General features: G+C 51.6%; 2 protein-coding genes across 2 annotated transcripts in view; one reads left to right on the forward strand and one right to left on the reverse strand.

Moving 5' to 3' along the window:
- Positions 1 to 15,462, reverse strand: part of Recql5 (RecQ like helicase 5) — a 39,209-nt gene that overhangs the window by 4,080 nt on the left and 19,667 nt on the right. The window contains exons 8-9 of the mRNA XM_021212590.2: positions 507 to 725; positions 241 to 340 (exon numbers count right to left, since the gene is read on the reverse strand). Coding sequence (XP_021068249.1) covers positions 241 to 340; positions 507 to 725 — 319 coding nt within the window. The remainder of the gene's footprint in view (positions 1 to 240; positions 341 to 506; positions 726 to 15,462) is intronic.
- Positions 3,502 to 11,329, forward strand: Smim5 (small integral membrane protein 5). The gene is made up of 3 exons (XM_021212591.2): positions 3,502 to 3,862; positions 8,705 to 8,852; positions 9,194 to 11,329. Exons 2-3 carry the CDS (start codon positions 8,726 to 8,728, stop codon positions 9,301 to 9,303), a joined length of 237 nt encoding a protein of 78 aa, XP_021068250.1. The 5' UTR covers positions 3,502 to 3,862; positions 8,705 to 8,725; the 3' UTR covers positions 9,304 to 11,329.

The raw sequence follows: 15,462 nt of genomic DNA on the forward strand, positions 1-15,462 counted from the left end.
GTAGAAGACAGCCAACTGAGCAAGGGAACAGTATTCTTCCACGGTCTCTGCTTCAGTCCTGGTCAGGTTCCTGCTGGAGCTCCCGCCCTGACTTCCCCTGATGCTGCATTGTGATGTGGAAATGTCAAGCAAATAAACCCTTTCCTTCCCATGTCGCTTTGGTCACACATGGTGTTTTCTCATAGCAATAGTAACCAAATAGAGCCACTGAGCCCCCATCGAGGCCTCTGCCCCCTTTACCTTGCGCAGGCTCATCTGCTTCTGATAGAAAAGATTCCATTCCTTCTTGTGGGCCTCATCTCTGCCCTCATCACCGCTCCCTCCAGAACCTTCATCATACCTAAAGGACAGGCTAGGTGAGAGCAGCCTTGGCAGGGGCTCTGCTCGTCCCCACCTGACAGGACAGTGAGGTGCTGGTCCCAGGGAGATCATGTGTCGCACTGCAGGAAGGCCACCTTCGGCCTGGCTAGTACAGTGGAATGACTATGCGTTTGATGGCTCCTCACCTGCTGAAGCCCCCATAGCCCCTGCGGCCTCCCTCATACAGCTCAGGATCGAAGCCATTCCCCTGCGACGGCCCGATGCAGGTCTTGCTCCAGCTGCTGCTGCGCTCCAGGGCATCCAGCTTCTTCCTTGTGGCTGCAGGACTCTGGCAGTAGTCACAGCCTTTGGCGCAGGCGGGTGCTGCATCCCCAAAGTACTTAGCAATGGCAGCATGGCGGCACCTAGAACAGGCAGTGAGTGCCGAGGGGCTGAGGGGCTGAGGCGGCTAGTGTTTGCTCATCCTGTCTCCAAGCACTGGCTGAGTCACTCACTATCCAGCACCGCACTGCACGTCTTTCCAAAGCCTTGTAGGGTTATTTTATGTGTATCAGGAACCGTAGTGCCTGAGGGGGTCAGGAGAGTATTGGACCACCTGGAACTTGTTATGGATGGTTGTGAGCCACCATGGGGTGCTGAGAACTGAACCCAGGGTCCTCCGTGAATACAGTATATGCTCTCAACCTCTGACCATCTCCCGTCTCTGTCCTGTACCCTTTTATCCACAGGGCTTGGGCAACATCATCTGGTGCTGCCCATTGCAGAGCTGGGGCCAAGGAGGTAAAGCAGTTTCCCTACAGGCTGGGATTCAGGATGTGAACCTCAGTCTGTTTGGTTACCCGTAAGCTCTAGGGCCCTGTTCTTCCCTCTGCCCAGGGAACAGGAATGCCCTGAAGAGTCAGACTCTGCCACCAGGCAACATCAGGTAGGCATTTCACCGTGAATGCCATGGCCTCTCTACTGCTGTGGGGCACTGCTACAGTGGAGCACGATGGTGCTCCATCAGGCTGTGAGCACTGACAAGACGTTCTACAGCAAGTGTTCTTCACCGTGGGAGAGGAGGAGAGGACAGGAAAGCCCAGCCTGCCTTTGTACTTGTTATTTAGAGACAGGGTCTCATTCTGTAGCCAGGGCTGGCCCGGAGCGTAATGAGTACTCACCACAGTAGACTGGGATGGCCTTAGAACTCAGAAACCCACCTCTGCAACCACACCTAGTCTTTTTTGTTTGTTTTTAAGATAGGGTCTCACTACAGCTCAGGGTGGCCTTGAACTCATGAGCTTCCTGCTTCAGATTCCTGAGTCCTGGGACTGTAGGCATGAGCTCCCACAAACCGTTTTCACGGGTATCTTGATCTTCCCTTAGGGACCTCAGGCTTCCCCTGGCCCCCACCATGAGCTTTTTGCCCCAGGCTGAGGGCAGTACCTGGCATAGCTCCTGGAGCAGATGATTCTCAACCTGTGGGTCTCAAACCTTCTGGGGCTTGAAAGACTGTTCATAGGGTTTACCTAAGACTATCCACCAAAAAAACATATTTATATTACAATTCATAACAGTAGCAAAATTACAGCAAAAGAGAAGTAACAAAAATGATGTTATGGTTGGGGGTCACCACAGCACGAGGAAGGCTGAGAGTCACTGTGCTAGAGACACAGCAATGCTGAGAGTGGCCATCATGCCTAGTCACACGTGAGCCCACTTAGCCAGGGAGATCCAGCCTCACCAGAGCCTCCCTCTCACCCTCTAACTCCAGATGTTCCCCTGTGGATAACCACTCCCTGCTCGAGCTGGTGGCAGGAAGCCCACCTGGTGCAGGAGGCCAGTCTCTTTTTGGATCCCCAGGCTGTTCTATCCTATAAGGGTCCTTACAGTCATTTCTAGTGCCAGAAATGTGGTACAGGGTTGGGAAGCAGAAGAAAGACAGCCAAGGCAGGGCAGTTTGAGTGCCCAGGCTTGAGACTAGCCGGCTAACAGCTTTGGAACAGAGGGTTCCACACTTAGTCTGAATACTGCTTGTGGGTCTGACCCCACACAGCGGCTACTGTAAGGAAAGCAAATTGCAATGCAACCTTCTAAAGAAGTAGGGTCCCTCCAGCAAAGTGAAGAACAACCCTAAAACTGCATAGAAGTGGCAGGAAGACAGCTGAGACAGCCACTGGGGGGCGCTTTTGAAGCCACCTCCCACTAACACTGAATATATACGACAAATGTTCCCTCTGCTCAAGACTGTTGCCATTACAGTGGTGGCCTGTCCTGTCTCTGAGAAGCTTTGGCATCTAGCTAGGCACTGTGACCATATGGTCGTCTACACCCTGCCCCCGAGCTCTGGCTCACTGGGGTTTTGTGCTCAGATTCAAAGGGCTCCATTGACTGCAGAGCTGAGGTCAGTCAGTTCTCCCTCTGCAGCCTGGTCTGCTGGTGGCAAGACCGACAAATGGTAATGGGCCTACAGAGCCAGGAGCCTGCAGACAGCTGAGCAGAATGAGACTAGCAGTGACCTACCTACCTTTCTTTCTTTCTTTTTCTCTCTCTCTTTCCCTCTCTTTCTCTCTTTCTCTCTTTCTTTTCTTTCTTTCTTTTCCTTCCTTCCTTCCTTCCTTCCTTTATTTATTTATTTATTTATTTTTTTTTGGTTTTTTTCAAGACAGGGTTTCTCTGTGTAGCCCTGGCTGTCCTAGAACTCACTCTGTAGACCAGGCTGGCCTCGAACTCAGAAATTTGCCTGCCTCTGCCTCCCAAGTGCTGGGATTAAAGGCGTGTGCCACCTCGCCTGTCGCAGGCTACTTTTAAGATATCTAGGATCCTCATCTAACCCCCAGATGCCTCTGAATACTGATGGCAGAATACCACAGCAGAGGGCTGCTTGAAAGCTCGCTGACTTGCTTGGGTGGTCCTGTAGCCTGTATTTGAAGAGGGCAGAGAGAGCACCCAGAGTGTGGCCTAAGAGACAGGCCAGGGTGGTCAGGGACACAAGCCAAAAAGGCCATCCAGAGGGTGCTGGGGCACCCAAGAGGGAATCACTCCACCCTCTTCCTCCAGCAACCTCAGACGGAGCCCCCTGGGGTCATTTCCACAGGGAACGGCAGCCAACCACTTCTGTCATTAGCCCAACCCCAGCTCTCCGCCTACAGCCTACAGCCTGGCCCACAGGCAGGAGGAGGGCAGAACAGGAGGAAGAATAAGAGAGGGAGCCTTCTGGGAATCCAGAGAGCAGAGTGGACCTCCTCAGCAGGGAAAGGCACAGGGCGTGAAGGGCAAGTCAAGCTCAGGGGAGGGCTCCCTCGGGCTCCTCCTCACAACTGTAATTTGACACCTAGATCTCCAGAACAACCAACAACAAAAAAGCTGAAGCGATGAGGCACTGAAGGGACTGCAGCTGGCTGTCAGCAACCGGGAGCTAGCACCAGGAGGTGAGAAGCAGCCGCCTGTCAGGCAGCGCTGGTGAAGAAGTCAAAGGTGGTGGCCAAAGGACTTCCAGGAAGTACATAGAGGCTCTATACTGGGACACCTCTTCGTGGCTCCCCAATATTTGAGCTTCCAGGTAAGAGACACTGGCTAGAGATGACAGGATCCAGAAAGGAGGGAAAGGGCAGCCAGAGTCTCATCTCTGGCGAGGAGTCACAGCTTAGCATGAGCTCGGAGAGGACCGTCTTGGGGGATGTATTAGGCCACTTTCCTATGGGGATTTAGTCACCTCTGTGTGCACACCTGAGCTCTCTCTTCCCCTGGGACCCAGTACTAGAGAAGGGGCTTGTAATGCTACTCAGTATGTTGCATAGGGGCTGGGGGCTGCTGACTGACACATCCATTTAAACCTTTTCAGTGAGTTTAGGATATGGCCCCCATGCTTGCTGAGCCTCCATTTCCCCAAGGACTGCCTACTTGGGTGCTGGACAAGAGTAGCAGCTTTCCTGTCTTTTGTCTGACCTGATCACTGCTGTGTGCTTTCGGCTCAGGATCATCCTAGGGAGGGGTCTCTGCACTCACTTAAGATTATCAGGGCCCCCTTGATCCTCCTTTGGCAATGATCTCTGAGAACTGAGCCAGGGACATGCACCCTAATTCAAACCCCAGGTGTGGAGAGGAGTTTGTGACTACTCTGGTGAGTTTGGAAAAGATCCCGGAGTCTCCTGCACACTAACCACTGTAATGGTTGCCCCAGACAGCTCTTCTCCTCAGTCCTTGGGCAGGTCCTCATGAGAGGAGGCTGCTAAGCCCTTCTGCCTCCTGTCCTCACACTGGGGTTCAAATCCCTGTGAGGCATCCCTGCCAAAGCAAACACGCTGTTATCCAGCAAGAAAGAAAAATATCATTCAGTTTTGGAAACCAAGGGGAGGGCCGAGTGTCTTTGGCTCAGCAGAGGGGGTGCACTCTGGTTTGTGTGGGACTGGGAAGCTAACTCCTGTGGTAATACTGACAAGTGTGCAACGGAGGGACTGCACTGCAGCTGAGCCGCATCTGGGACACACAGGCTTCAGCAGTCCCTGAGCTCAGAGGGAGACCCAGCTTTTATGGCTGCAGGAGAGGAGCTCGCTTAGTTTCTAATGGCCACCAGAGCAGGAAGTCCTCACCATTGTCTAGAAAACTTGGGGGCCAGAGCAGCAGAACCACCAAGGCTTCAAGCACCCAGCACAGATGGAGCCCCAGCACAGATGGAGTCGCTCAAACATTCAGCAGGGTACACAGTGGGTATCTCTGCCCTGCTGGTCAGGCTCTGACCTCTTAGGTCTCTCACATCTGTTGGCTATGTCTCATTTGAGATGCTTCTCAACAAGACAAAAGGGGCCAAGAGCCCCCATGACAAAACGACAGGGTAGAGCAAGCCATCGGTGACACTCTTATCAGGCACAGACACACTGCCTGCCCTCATCCATGTGGGGAACTGGAGTTGGACGATCAAGTTGACAAAGAGGAAGTAGAGAAACTGTGGTACCAAGCTACAGCTGTCTGGCCTACAGGACAGACACTTATTATACAGCAAGAACCTCCGTGTCGCATGCCACAGCCAGGAACACCAGCTCGGCCAGTTCCCCTCTCTGCTGTGCTAGCTCTCTGACCACTACCTGTAGAGCATCCACAGATGGTTCCAAATCTGCTGCACAAGCAGCCTGGGCACCAGTGGGCATCCGTGGCAGCCAAGCCTGTTCCCCCTCCTGGACCAAACATGGCACTGAGAGAGACTCTAGTTTCCTCAAGTTTGGGGCATGAAGTATGGTTTAGAAATAACTGGATGAACCTGGGACTGATCGTCTGGGAAACACAAAATTACCAGTAGCTTTGCTTGGCTTCACCCAAACCTAAGGCGTATCCAGTCAATGGGGCCCTCTCCCCGACCATGACTGGGGAACAAGGTTATATTGGGCACTGAGTGTCTGTTGGCTCTGCTTTAAATAGCCCACTGGGAAGATGCCTGGAGACCTGCTGGAATGTGCCTCTTTCCTCTTTGGTGAACAAGACCCCTTTGCTCCCCCCTCTGAGATGTGCTTGTTATGTTGGGTCAGAGCTTAAAATAACAAAACATCACTGTCAAGCAAAGAGGGTTCCTCTTCAGCCCTTTCAGGGCAGAGAGCCATACTCTGCAGCCCCATTCTGCTAGTAACACAGACAAGACCTAGCACCCCAGGTCACATCCTAAGGCTGGCATAGGTGTCCACGTCCTACCTAGATTCCAGTGGGGCTGACTATAGAAGCCCTGGGCACAAAGTTATGAGGCCGCCCACACTAGGTGGTCCACATTCTTACAGAGAAGAGCTCAGGTGCACAGGCACGGTTCTCCAACTCCACAAGCCATGCAGAATGCAGAGATGAGTGGGGAAAGGCACAAGGGAAAACATGAGAGAAGCTGGGGGTAACTCTGACCGACAAAGCCTGACTGCCCTGCACAGCAGGTCCAGCCCCAGCCTACTGCCTTCTTCCTGCTCTGGGAATTGACACTGCTAGACCCTCCAGCTAGACCTAGGGTCCCAACCCCACCAACCGTGACAGAGCTGGTGCCTCTTTCCTCCCTAACCACCATCTCTCTTTAGGTCTTAGGGTGTGGCACACAAGTGAGAAAGCTCTCCTGACCACCAACCTCCTGCCTGCTTCTGCTTTTAAGGAGTGTCTCCATTGGGCTCATGAGGCAATGTGGGCACAGTGCCAGTCAGACCGAACAAGCCAGACCAAACATAGATGAAAAGGGAGGGTAAGAAACAACAGTTATGAACCCTATGGACACTATTTCTGGGGGACAGGAATGTTACAGAGGTCCCAGGGCAGGAGAGTGAACACATCACTGTCCTTTTATAAGCATGTTCCAACTGGCTAGAGGCATTTCCTTTGTTCTCACCAGAAGGAACTTAGGTTCATAACAGCAGGACACACAGATCTGTGCCTTTAGTGACAACACATGCAGTTCTCAAAAAGACTGGTGTGGGCCGGGCGTGGTGGTGCACACCTTTAATCCCAGTACTTGGGAGGCAGAGGCAGGCAGATTTCTGAGTTCGAGGCCAGTCTGGTCTACAGAGTGAGTTCCAGGACAGCCAGGGCTATACAGAGAAAGCCTGTCTCGAAAAACAAAACAAAACAAAACAAAACAAAACAAAACAAAAAAAAAAAAAAGCCTGGTGTGCCTCACTCTGGTGGTGATGAACTGATAAAAATCAATGCCCCAGTTCCACAAGAGGTGGTATTGACTGTGCTCAGCCCATGGGCTTCCAAATAGCTACAGCCTGGTGGTTCTTGCACAAAGTCAGGCAGGCCTCTATCAAGAGCATATGGGCAGCAGGAGGGGCACTGGCTAGGCCCATCCTTGTCTTTCCTGGCACTTGTCAGGCCCCACCCAGAGAGAGTTCCTGGAGCCAGGCCCCTCCCTAGGGCTTCTCCTATCCACAACAGCAGAGATAAAGAGCCTGTCCATGCACAGGAGGGGGAGGGGTTGAGACAGCAGGATCTCGGCAGTTCTATGAGAGCAGATGAAGTTAGAGGGTACCACACGACTGGAGTATAGCTCCATGGCACAGTATTTGCCTGGTTTAAGAAAGGTCCTGGAGTCCATTCCCCAGTAGCACAAAAAGGAAAACTAAACTAAACACACAAACTCAGGGAAAGCACTGTGTGCTTTATAGAAAGGAAATCCAAATGTCTGGCAGCTGTGGTCCAGTTCCTGAAGAACTGTTAGGGAAGAAGGGCAGCAGCCAGGCCTACGCAACTAAGGAGACTCGGAGGAGGTTCGAAAGGGCCTGGCCTTCTACACTGGACAGCTACAGGCAGCCAGACCTCTCACTTTCAGAGGCTACACAACACACAGGCAGAGAGCACACATGTAGGATGACCCCATCACATGATCTTCAGGGTAGTTTTAGACCTGCTATGTACCAGACAGGAGTGCTGGGAGTGACCAGTGTCACACATCACAGCGGAAGGAACCACCTGCCTGGTTGAGACCAGGGCCAAGGTGGCAATCATCAAAGACTGGTCACCTGCCCCCATCCCTCAGGAAGAACCAGTTTGGACACACTGGCACGAGGCTGTCCCTGTTCTCACTCACAGGACAGATGTAAGGGGTGGTGGCCCACGTTCAATGCTGAGAACTCTGCTGAGAACTTTGTGTAGGTTCTTTCCAGGAGCCCTGGGCCGGCACCACTTTGTACACAGGTCTTTTCTGGTTACAACCGAACAGGTCCAGGCCAGGAGGGGAAGAGTTGGTTGAGCCAGTTCTAGAACCCCCGCTCCCTTCTGGATAAATGAGGTCTCCAGGAAATAGCGCGTGGCCCTTTCTTGCTTACATGGCAGTAATATGAGTGAAGACACTGGCCTGAAGGAGAAGGGGGTTCCTTGGGGACTCAGCTTCATATCCTTCAAGCCACCACCCCTCCCTCTAGAGCTGATTCCAGCCAGAGTCCTCATGAACCTGTTCTTGGAGTCTGATTCTCCTCCTACACACAGAATCCTAAGGCCTGTCTTGTTCCCCTGAGGGCATCTAAGGGAGGCACCTGAAAAAAATCAGAGGCGGGCCAGGAAGCTGTGTCAGCTGAGGCACCCCAGCAAAACCTGGTGCTGGTGTCTCAAGACAAAGGAATGCAACAGTATAACCATACCGTCTGATGGTCAGAACCTTCACCAACGGCAACCTTCCCTGACAGCCCCTCAGAGGCTCTCTCCAGGTCACGATTATCACAAGGTTTCCTTCCCCAGGGCAGCTCCAGCCAGGCGTGGGCTGGGGGCTACCACTGAGCAGACTTCCATGACTCCCTGTCTCCCTCTGCCTGGGATGCACCCGTGGTACAGGGCTAAGACAGACAAACCTGTTCTGCAGGCTATGGTGGGAGAGGTTGTTCACTGGAGCTACCTCCCAGCCAGAGCGGCAGGGACTCTAGGCTTCTCACTGTCTCTGTTGTTACAGACTGGCAGGAGCCCTACCACCATGGCTGCCACAGACTTTGTGGGGGAGATTCGCTCTGTGGGAGAGAGGCTGCTGCTGAAACTGCAACAACTCCCCCAGGCGGAGCCCGTGGAGCTCGTGGCCTTCTCCATCATCGTTCTTTTCACAGGCAAGTGGGGCATCTGCCCTGACCCTTTAGCTCTATCCCTCGGTGTCCCAATACCTTGGGAGACCAACCATGGTGCCAGCTGGAAGGCTGGAGAGTTTCCTTCAGAGAAGTAGGAAAAGCAGTGTCCCAGAGGAAGCTAAGGATTTGCCACATCCTAAGTGCTAGGCAGTGCTGGGGACTGGAAACCACCAGGTGTCAGCCTCGAACTGAAAGGAGTCCCGAGGCAGTGGAGCGAGACAACAGGCCCCTCAGCCAGTCCTTCAGTCCAGTCCTTCAGGGGTGGGGAGGAGGGAGGGTCTCCAGGAGGAGGGCGGCCATCACTTCTTTCCCTGGCTTTTCAGCTACTGTCCTGGTGCTGGGGCTGATAGCCTGCAGCTGCAGCTGTGGTCAGTGCTGCGGCTCTGAGAGCAGACAGCGGAAGATCCCGGTGCGGCCCAGAAAACCCAGATGAGGGACAACAGCGAGCTGCCTGGAGAGAAGCTGGACAGAGCCTTCCAGGACTGTGACACAGGCTGTCACCATGGCCACTTTACTCCTCAAGACAAGGTTACCTGGCCCCAGTTGTGGCATTTCCCAGGTGACAGGACAGACATCTGGAGCCTTATCAAGGAAACAGGTGTTGCTCCATCTGCTGGGGACACGGGGACATGGCTGAGTTGGAGCAAACCACCACCTGGGGCGTCCGCTAAGCGGACCCTTTTAAGGGCCCCACACTTCAAGAGGGAACAGCTCATGCTTGTCGGGAGCTGACTCCCGGGGCTCTGCTGACCTATGCCAAAGAGAAGTAAGGTAATGAGGGACTTTGTGCACTTTATTAGACTCCAGGCCTCCTGCTGAGGGGAGGAACATGGCAGTATTCTGGTGGAAATTTGTCTGCTTATTTCCAAGTAAACACTTTTGGTTATGTGTTTATGTGGTGTGGCTGGGCTCTGTGTATCAGGAGGGCAGAGCCAGAATTCCAGGGGCATGGCTATTGACTGTTCTTTCCGGGCTACTGCTCTTTGTGTGCCCATGAAAGCTGGAAAATCACACAGGAGGAATGTCACCAGGGCATCAAGGCCATGGCACCAGAGGAGAGACACGGCAACATTCCTGTTTTGCATCATCTCTCACGCGCTGGCTTCCAGACCCCTACTCTGTTGAGTGATGGAGGCTGTTGCCCCGGGACAGGTGGTAGGCCCAGGAATGCCTCTTAACATTTCCTGCTGTCCTAACTCTGTCTGTATACCTCACACTGGCAGCCTCAGGTCACTGGATCCTCCCACATTTCTGCAGGTGAAGAAAGGTAAGGCTCTTAGTACTGTTTATCACACCGCACCGTGATGTTTTGGTCCTGTTCCTATTCGTGTGCTGTCTGGACTCTGCTCACACACCCTCAGCTGACGCCTGTCAGCTTTGTGACCCAATCCTCTTAAGCTAGGTTTCCTTCTGGTGACATTATCAATCGTGGCACTCGCTTCCTGGGATGTGCTAGGAGTACAGCAAGACAGCCCAAGTCCAACAGTGCCGGGCACGCGCTAGATCTCTGTAATCATGAACTGTCATCACCAGCCCTCCTAAGCAGGGCTGACCAGAGCACCAGGGCCCATTTTAAAGAACAGTGCTGCTGAGACGCTGTCATCCACCTCCCTCCCAGGTTACTTTCTTCCAGATACACAGCTACAAAACTCAACGTGGAGGAGGGGGACAGACATGTGAGTCTCCATACATGTCAACAGGACCAGGACTGGGCTCTCTAGCCATCAAAGGCGCTAATTACTCATTTCTGACCCGTCAGTCTCTGCAGCATACGTCCTGCTTGCTTGGGAGCAGAGCCCGCCTACCTTGAAGACAGGTCCCAGCCAGGGAAAGTCAGCCCTGCCACCTCTAGCTGGCCCTCCATCCATCCACACAGGCGGCCGGTTCTCACTGGCTGGTCTGTCTGCTGCCTACAGACTTAGCTGACAGGTCTGGGTTCTTGGAGAACCAGAAAGAAAGTGTTTTCAGACAAAGACAAGAAATCTAAGACCCCACCTGTCCTTGGCTCCTAAAAATTGGGATTCAGACTTGACCAAGCCCTTACTTTAATCCCAGCTTTTGGAGGTGGAGGCAGGTATGAGCTCCAATTGGCCAGGGCTATATAAGACCTTTTCTCAAAAACAAAAACACAGGGGTTGGGGATTTAGCTCAGTGGCAGAGCGCTCTGAAAAAAACACAAACTACCACTGAATGATGATGGTAAAGAAACTAAAATTCATCGTGCTGCATTTAAACTCTCTCTGTGGTGCTGCGAATGAAGCCCAGAAGATTGTGAGAACTTGGCAAGTGGTCTTCCACTGAGCCACACCCCCATTCATGAGGCCTACATTAGCCTCTCAAATGTTAGGATTACAGGAAATGTGCCCAGGTTGTCTTGAGTTTTTACTTTGTTCCTATTGATTGATTTTCCGGAGAGGATTTCTGGGTATATAGCCCTAGCTGTCCCCGGCTGCCCTGAAACTCACTCCATAGACCAGGCTGGTCTCAGACTCAGAGATCTGCCTGCCTCTGCCTCCTGAGTGCTGGGACTAAAGGTGTATGCTATTACCAGCAACCCCCTGCTCTTTTTATTTAAAGGGACTGGAATCTAATTTATTACATTGGTGTTTTGCCTACATGTACATCTGTGTGAGGGTGTTGGATCCCCTGGGCCTGAACTTACAGATAGTTGTCAAGTACCATGTAGGTGCTGGGAACTGAACCTGGGTCCTCTGGAAGAACAGTCAGTGCTCTTAACTGCGGAGCCATCTCTCCAGCCCTTGTTGTTGTTTTTTAAACAATCTCACTCAGTAGCCCTGGATGGAAGTTGAGATGCAGAATCCCTTGGCACCTAACTCCTGGCTGCCTGCCTCTGCGGTGCTGGGATTACAGGCATGCTTCACAGGCCCGCTCCTGTCTTGAGCACTTTGATACGTTCATTTGCCTATCATGATGCTTCAGGCCTGTCGATGCCATTATTGCTCCACTGACAGATTGGGAAGTTCAGTCTGAGTGACACGAGATAATTTGAGCAGCCAGCTGAAAAGTGGCAAAGCTGGCCTGCCTGGCTCCAGTGCACCTGCTCACCACACCTCGGGCTTGAGGCCTCTGGGACACAAGACAGAAGATTCTGACTCCATTATCTCTCTTAACCAACCCTACATCCAAACCCCCACACCAAAACTCTGCCCCAAGATTGCCTCTGTGTGCGTGGGTGGGATTCCAGCACCTGAGGACCAGTACCGGGTTCAACCAGGCATCAGAAGAAAACCCCAGGAACAGGGGAAGGGACTGGAAACCCCAAATTCTTCACTCCCAGCACTGTTGGCTGGAGGCCCTCTTTAAGCAGATTCCGTTAGCATCATGAATAGCCTTCTTGTGGGGTGGCTAAGACTGAGGTTTCTCCTTTGCTAGAAAAGATTCTAGTTCCCAGTGCAGCTGCAGAGCAGGGGGCACCATGGACCACCCTGGACGTAGCACAAGAAGTCAGTTCTCTTCAAGTCATTCCTGCCCTGTGCTAGGATAGTCCATCCTATGAGATAAGCAACAGCAGCCTGACAAATTCAGGGATGGACAGACTTCACCTAACTGGAGGGGAGGCAGAGGTCTTCCATGGTAGGAAACAGAAACAGTCGCTGCTGACCTGGGCTGTCAGAAGATTGCTGGTGACCACAGCAGAGGCATACAGCAGACTGCATCAAACCTAGCGGAGGTCCTAACTCTCACTATCCTATGCCATTCAAGAGCAAGCCACCTCAGTGCACAGTGGTCTCACCAGCCTCCCCATGGCCTGCCTTCTCACAGAGCCTCTGTTGTAGCAGTGTCTGTTCTCAGTTCCTCAGAAGGATGAGATCTGCACATTTCATTGCCTGAATTTTATGCCTTATTGCAAAACCATGACAAGAACCATGGCAGCAGCACTTGGCAGAGCAGACAAATTTTGTGAAATATTAATATTTTCAAAGCAATTTATAACAAAAACCATCATACTAACACAAATGAATATTATAAATTTCATATCATAAAATATGTGCACAGATTAATTTTGTCCTAGAAATGTTCTCCTCTTCTTTGGGCCCTGGTTCATGCCATGGAATGCTGTCCCTACCTCAAGTCTCTTTTTTGTAAATTTGTTTTTATATGTATGTTTGCCTACATTCATGTAAGCATCTATTTCCTCACAGTGCCTGAGACAATAGATCTACTTGGGTACAGCAGTTATTCAAAACTAGACAAGGGCTGGAGAGATGGCTCAGTGGGTTAGAGCACTGACTGCTCTTGTGAAGGATCCAGGTTCAGTTCCCAGCATTCATAGGACAGCTCACAACTGTAACATTAGTTCCAAGGAATACAACATCCTCGCAGACATACATGCAGGCAAAGTACCCATGTACATATAATAGAAATAAAGTATTAAAAAGGCTAGACCAAGCAGCTCTCCTATGAATCACACATTTCTCTCCACAGATCTGATTTTGTTGTTGTTGTTCTGAGACAGGGTCTCAGTAGATATCTCTGGCTGACATGGTACTCACAATGGAGACCAGGCTGGCCTCACACTCACATACCTGCCTCTGCCTCCTGGATGCTGGAATTAAAGGTGTGTGCCACCACACCTAGCTTGGATTTATTTTGTATTTTTAATGATTTATTAATCTTTTATGTATATGTATGAATGCCTTGTCCCTTCAGAGGCCAGACAAAGGTGTTGGGTCTCCTGAATCTAGAATTATAGGAAGCTGTGGCCATCTGATGTGAGTGCTGAGCCCTGAACCAGGGTCTTCTGAAAATGAATCAAGTGCTCCTAGCATTGAACTGTCCCTCCAGCCTATATACCTCTGATGTGGGTGGGCTAGTCTTTCTGAGGAGGGCCTGCTGTCCAACTCTGCTCCAGCCTTTTCCTTGTAGTTTTGGTTTTATTAAAGCAAGAGTTTGAATACACCTGCAAAAGAAACTGAGTATAAAATGTCACCAGAGAGGGGCCAGCAAGATGGCTCCGTGGGTAAAGGTACTGGCCACCAAACCTGAGGACCTGAGTTCAATTTCTGGAACCTGCTTCCACAAGTTGTCCACTACCCCTTCTCCATACACACACACACACACACACACACACACACACACACACACACACACACACAAAACCCCTTCCCCAATACACACAGAGGTACACAGAGGCGCGCACACAAACACACACACACACACTCATGATGTATTAAAAAAATTAATGTCACGAGTTTTATAAAATGTGCCAAAGTTTAGTTATGTTTCTATTGTTTCGATGGGAATATGGAGTGATACCAAAGTGGTCACACGGGCATTAATAGAGACAACAGCTGTCCGTCTGCTCTAAGAGCTCAGACTGTACAGCTGGCTCCAAACTCCAACTGTACCAGCTGCACAACCATAAGTCACTTAACCACACTGTTTGTCCTCGCTGTAAAACTGGAGTTGTGGTTGTCATTACTGCTTCATCTGTTGATACCATTGTCACATTCAATGCTGTGATCATAGAAACAGGCGCAGCTGCTATGCACCAGTATGGGAACAAACAACTTACTCTTGATAAGAACCTCATTTAACTGATGGGCACACACCATACCAGGGTGTGCCAGAGCCCAGCCTGCTGGCTGTGTGCATCTGGCAGGCCAGGAAGTCAGTGAGTTTTACACAAGGGAATGGCAAGCAACAGGTGACCCACGGGTCACTGCAGCCCCTTACAAAGACAACGCTTTCCTAAGCTTGCTCATCACCAGTCAGTCACTCCAGGTTAGAATAGAACCCAGAGGATTGGAATGACAGATACTGTGGCATCCCAGAAACTGTTATGTGAGCATTTCCCAAAACTCTGACAGCAGGATTGATGAGCTGTGGACACGTAAGCCCTTCGGAGAGAAGGCCAGTCTTTCTGATCTTACAACGGGCTATGGCAGGCCCACATACCTAAGCTTTGAAAGGAGTCAACAGAGGCTGCCAAGTTCCAAGCAAGGCCAGTACAATTAGTACCCCTCCAAGTGGTGTGTGTGTGTGTGTGTGTGTGTGTGTGTGTGTGTGTGGTCGCCCCCTCTCCAGCTTCTTCTCTCTCTAACCACAGAAACAGCAGAGGCCATGCCGGAGGCAGGTACTGCGGGGAAAGACTCCGTGTGAGTAGCACCCCTACTCTTACCCAGAAACCTGTTCCAGGCAGCTCCTGCCAGAACTGCAGTTAATCATTCACCCAAACCACAGGAAGGAAGGAAAGAAGGAAAGAGTGCTCCCAGCGAGCTCTGAGAAAGAAGGAAGGAAAGAGCTCCCTGCGAGCTCTGAGAGCTCTGGATGGATCTAAGCCCGGCTCTCATCAGCGATTCTGACAGGCGGCCTGGGGCACAGACCCACTCTCTCTTCTCACCCTAACTCAGGCTGACCTCTCTCAGGGACTTAAAACTCAACTCCTCACAGTCAGCTATTGGATGGAACACAGGGTCCCCAATGGAGGAGCTAGAGAAAGTACCCAAGGAGCTGAAGGGGTCTGCAACCCTATAGTTGGAACAACAATATGACCTAACCAGTACCCCCAGAGCTTGTGTCTCTAGCTGCATATGTAGCAGAAGATGGCCTAGTCAGCCATCATTGGGAA

This window comes from Mus pahari, chromosome 14, assembly GCF_900095145.1.
Source record: "Mus pahari chromosome 14, PAHARI_EIJ_v1.1, whole genome shotgun sequence".
In the NCBI taxonomy this organism is placed as follows: Eukaryota; Metazoa; Chordata; class Mammalia; order Rodentia; family Muridae; genus Mus; species Mus pahari.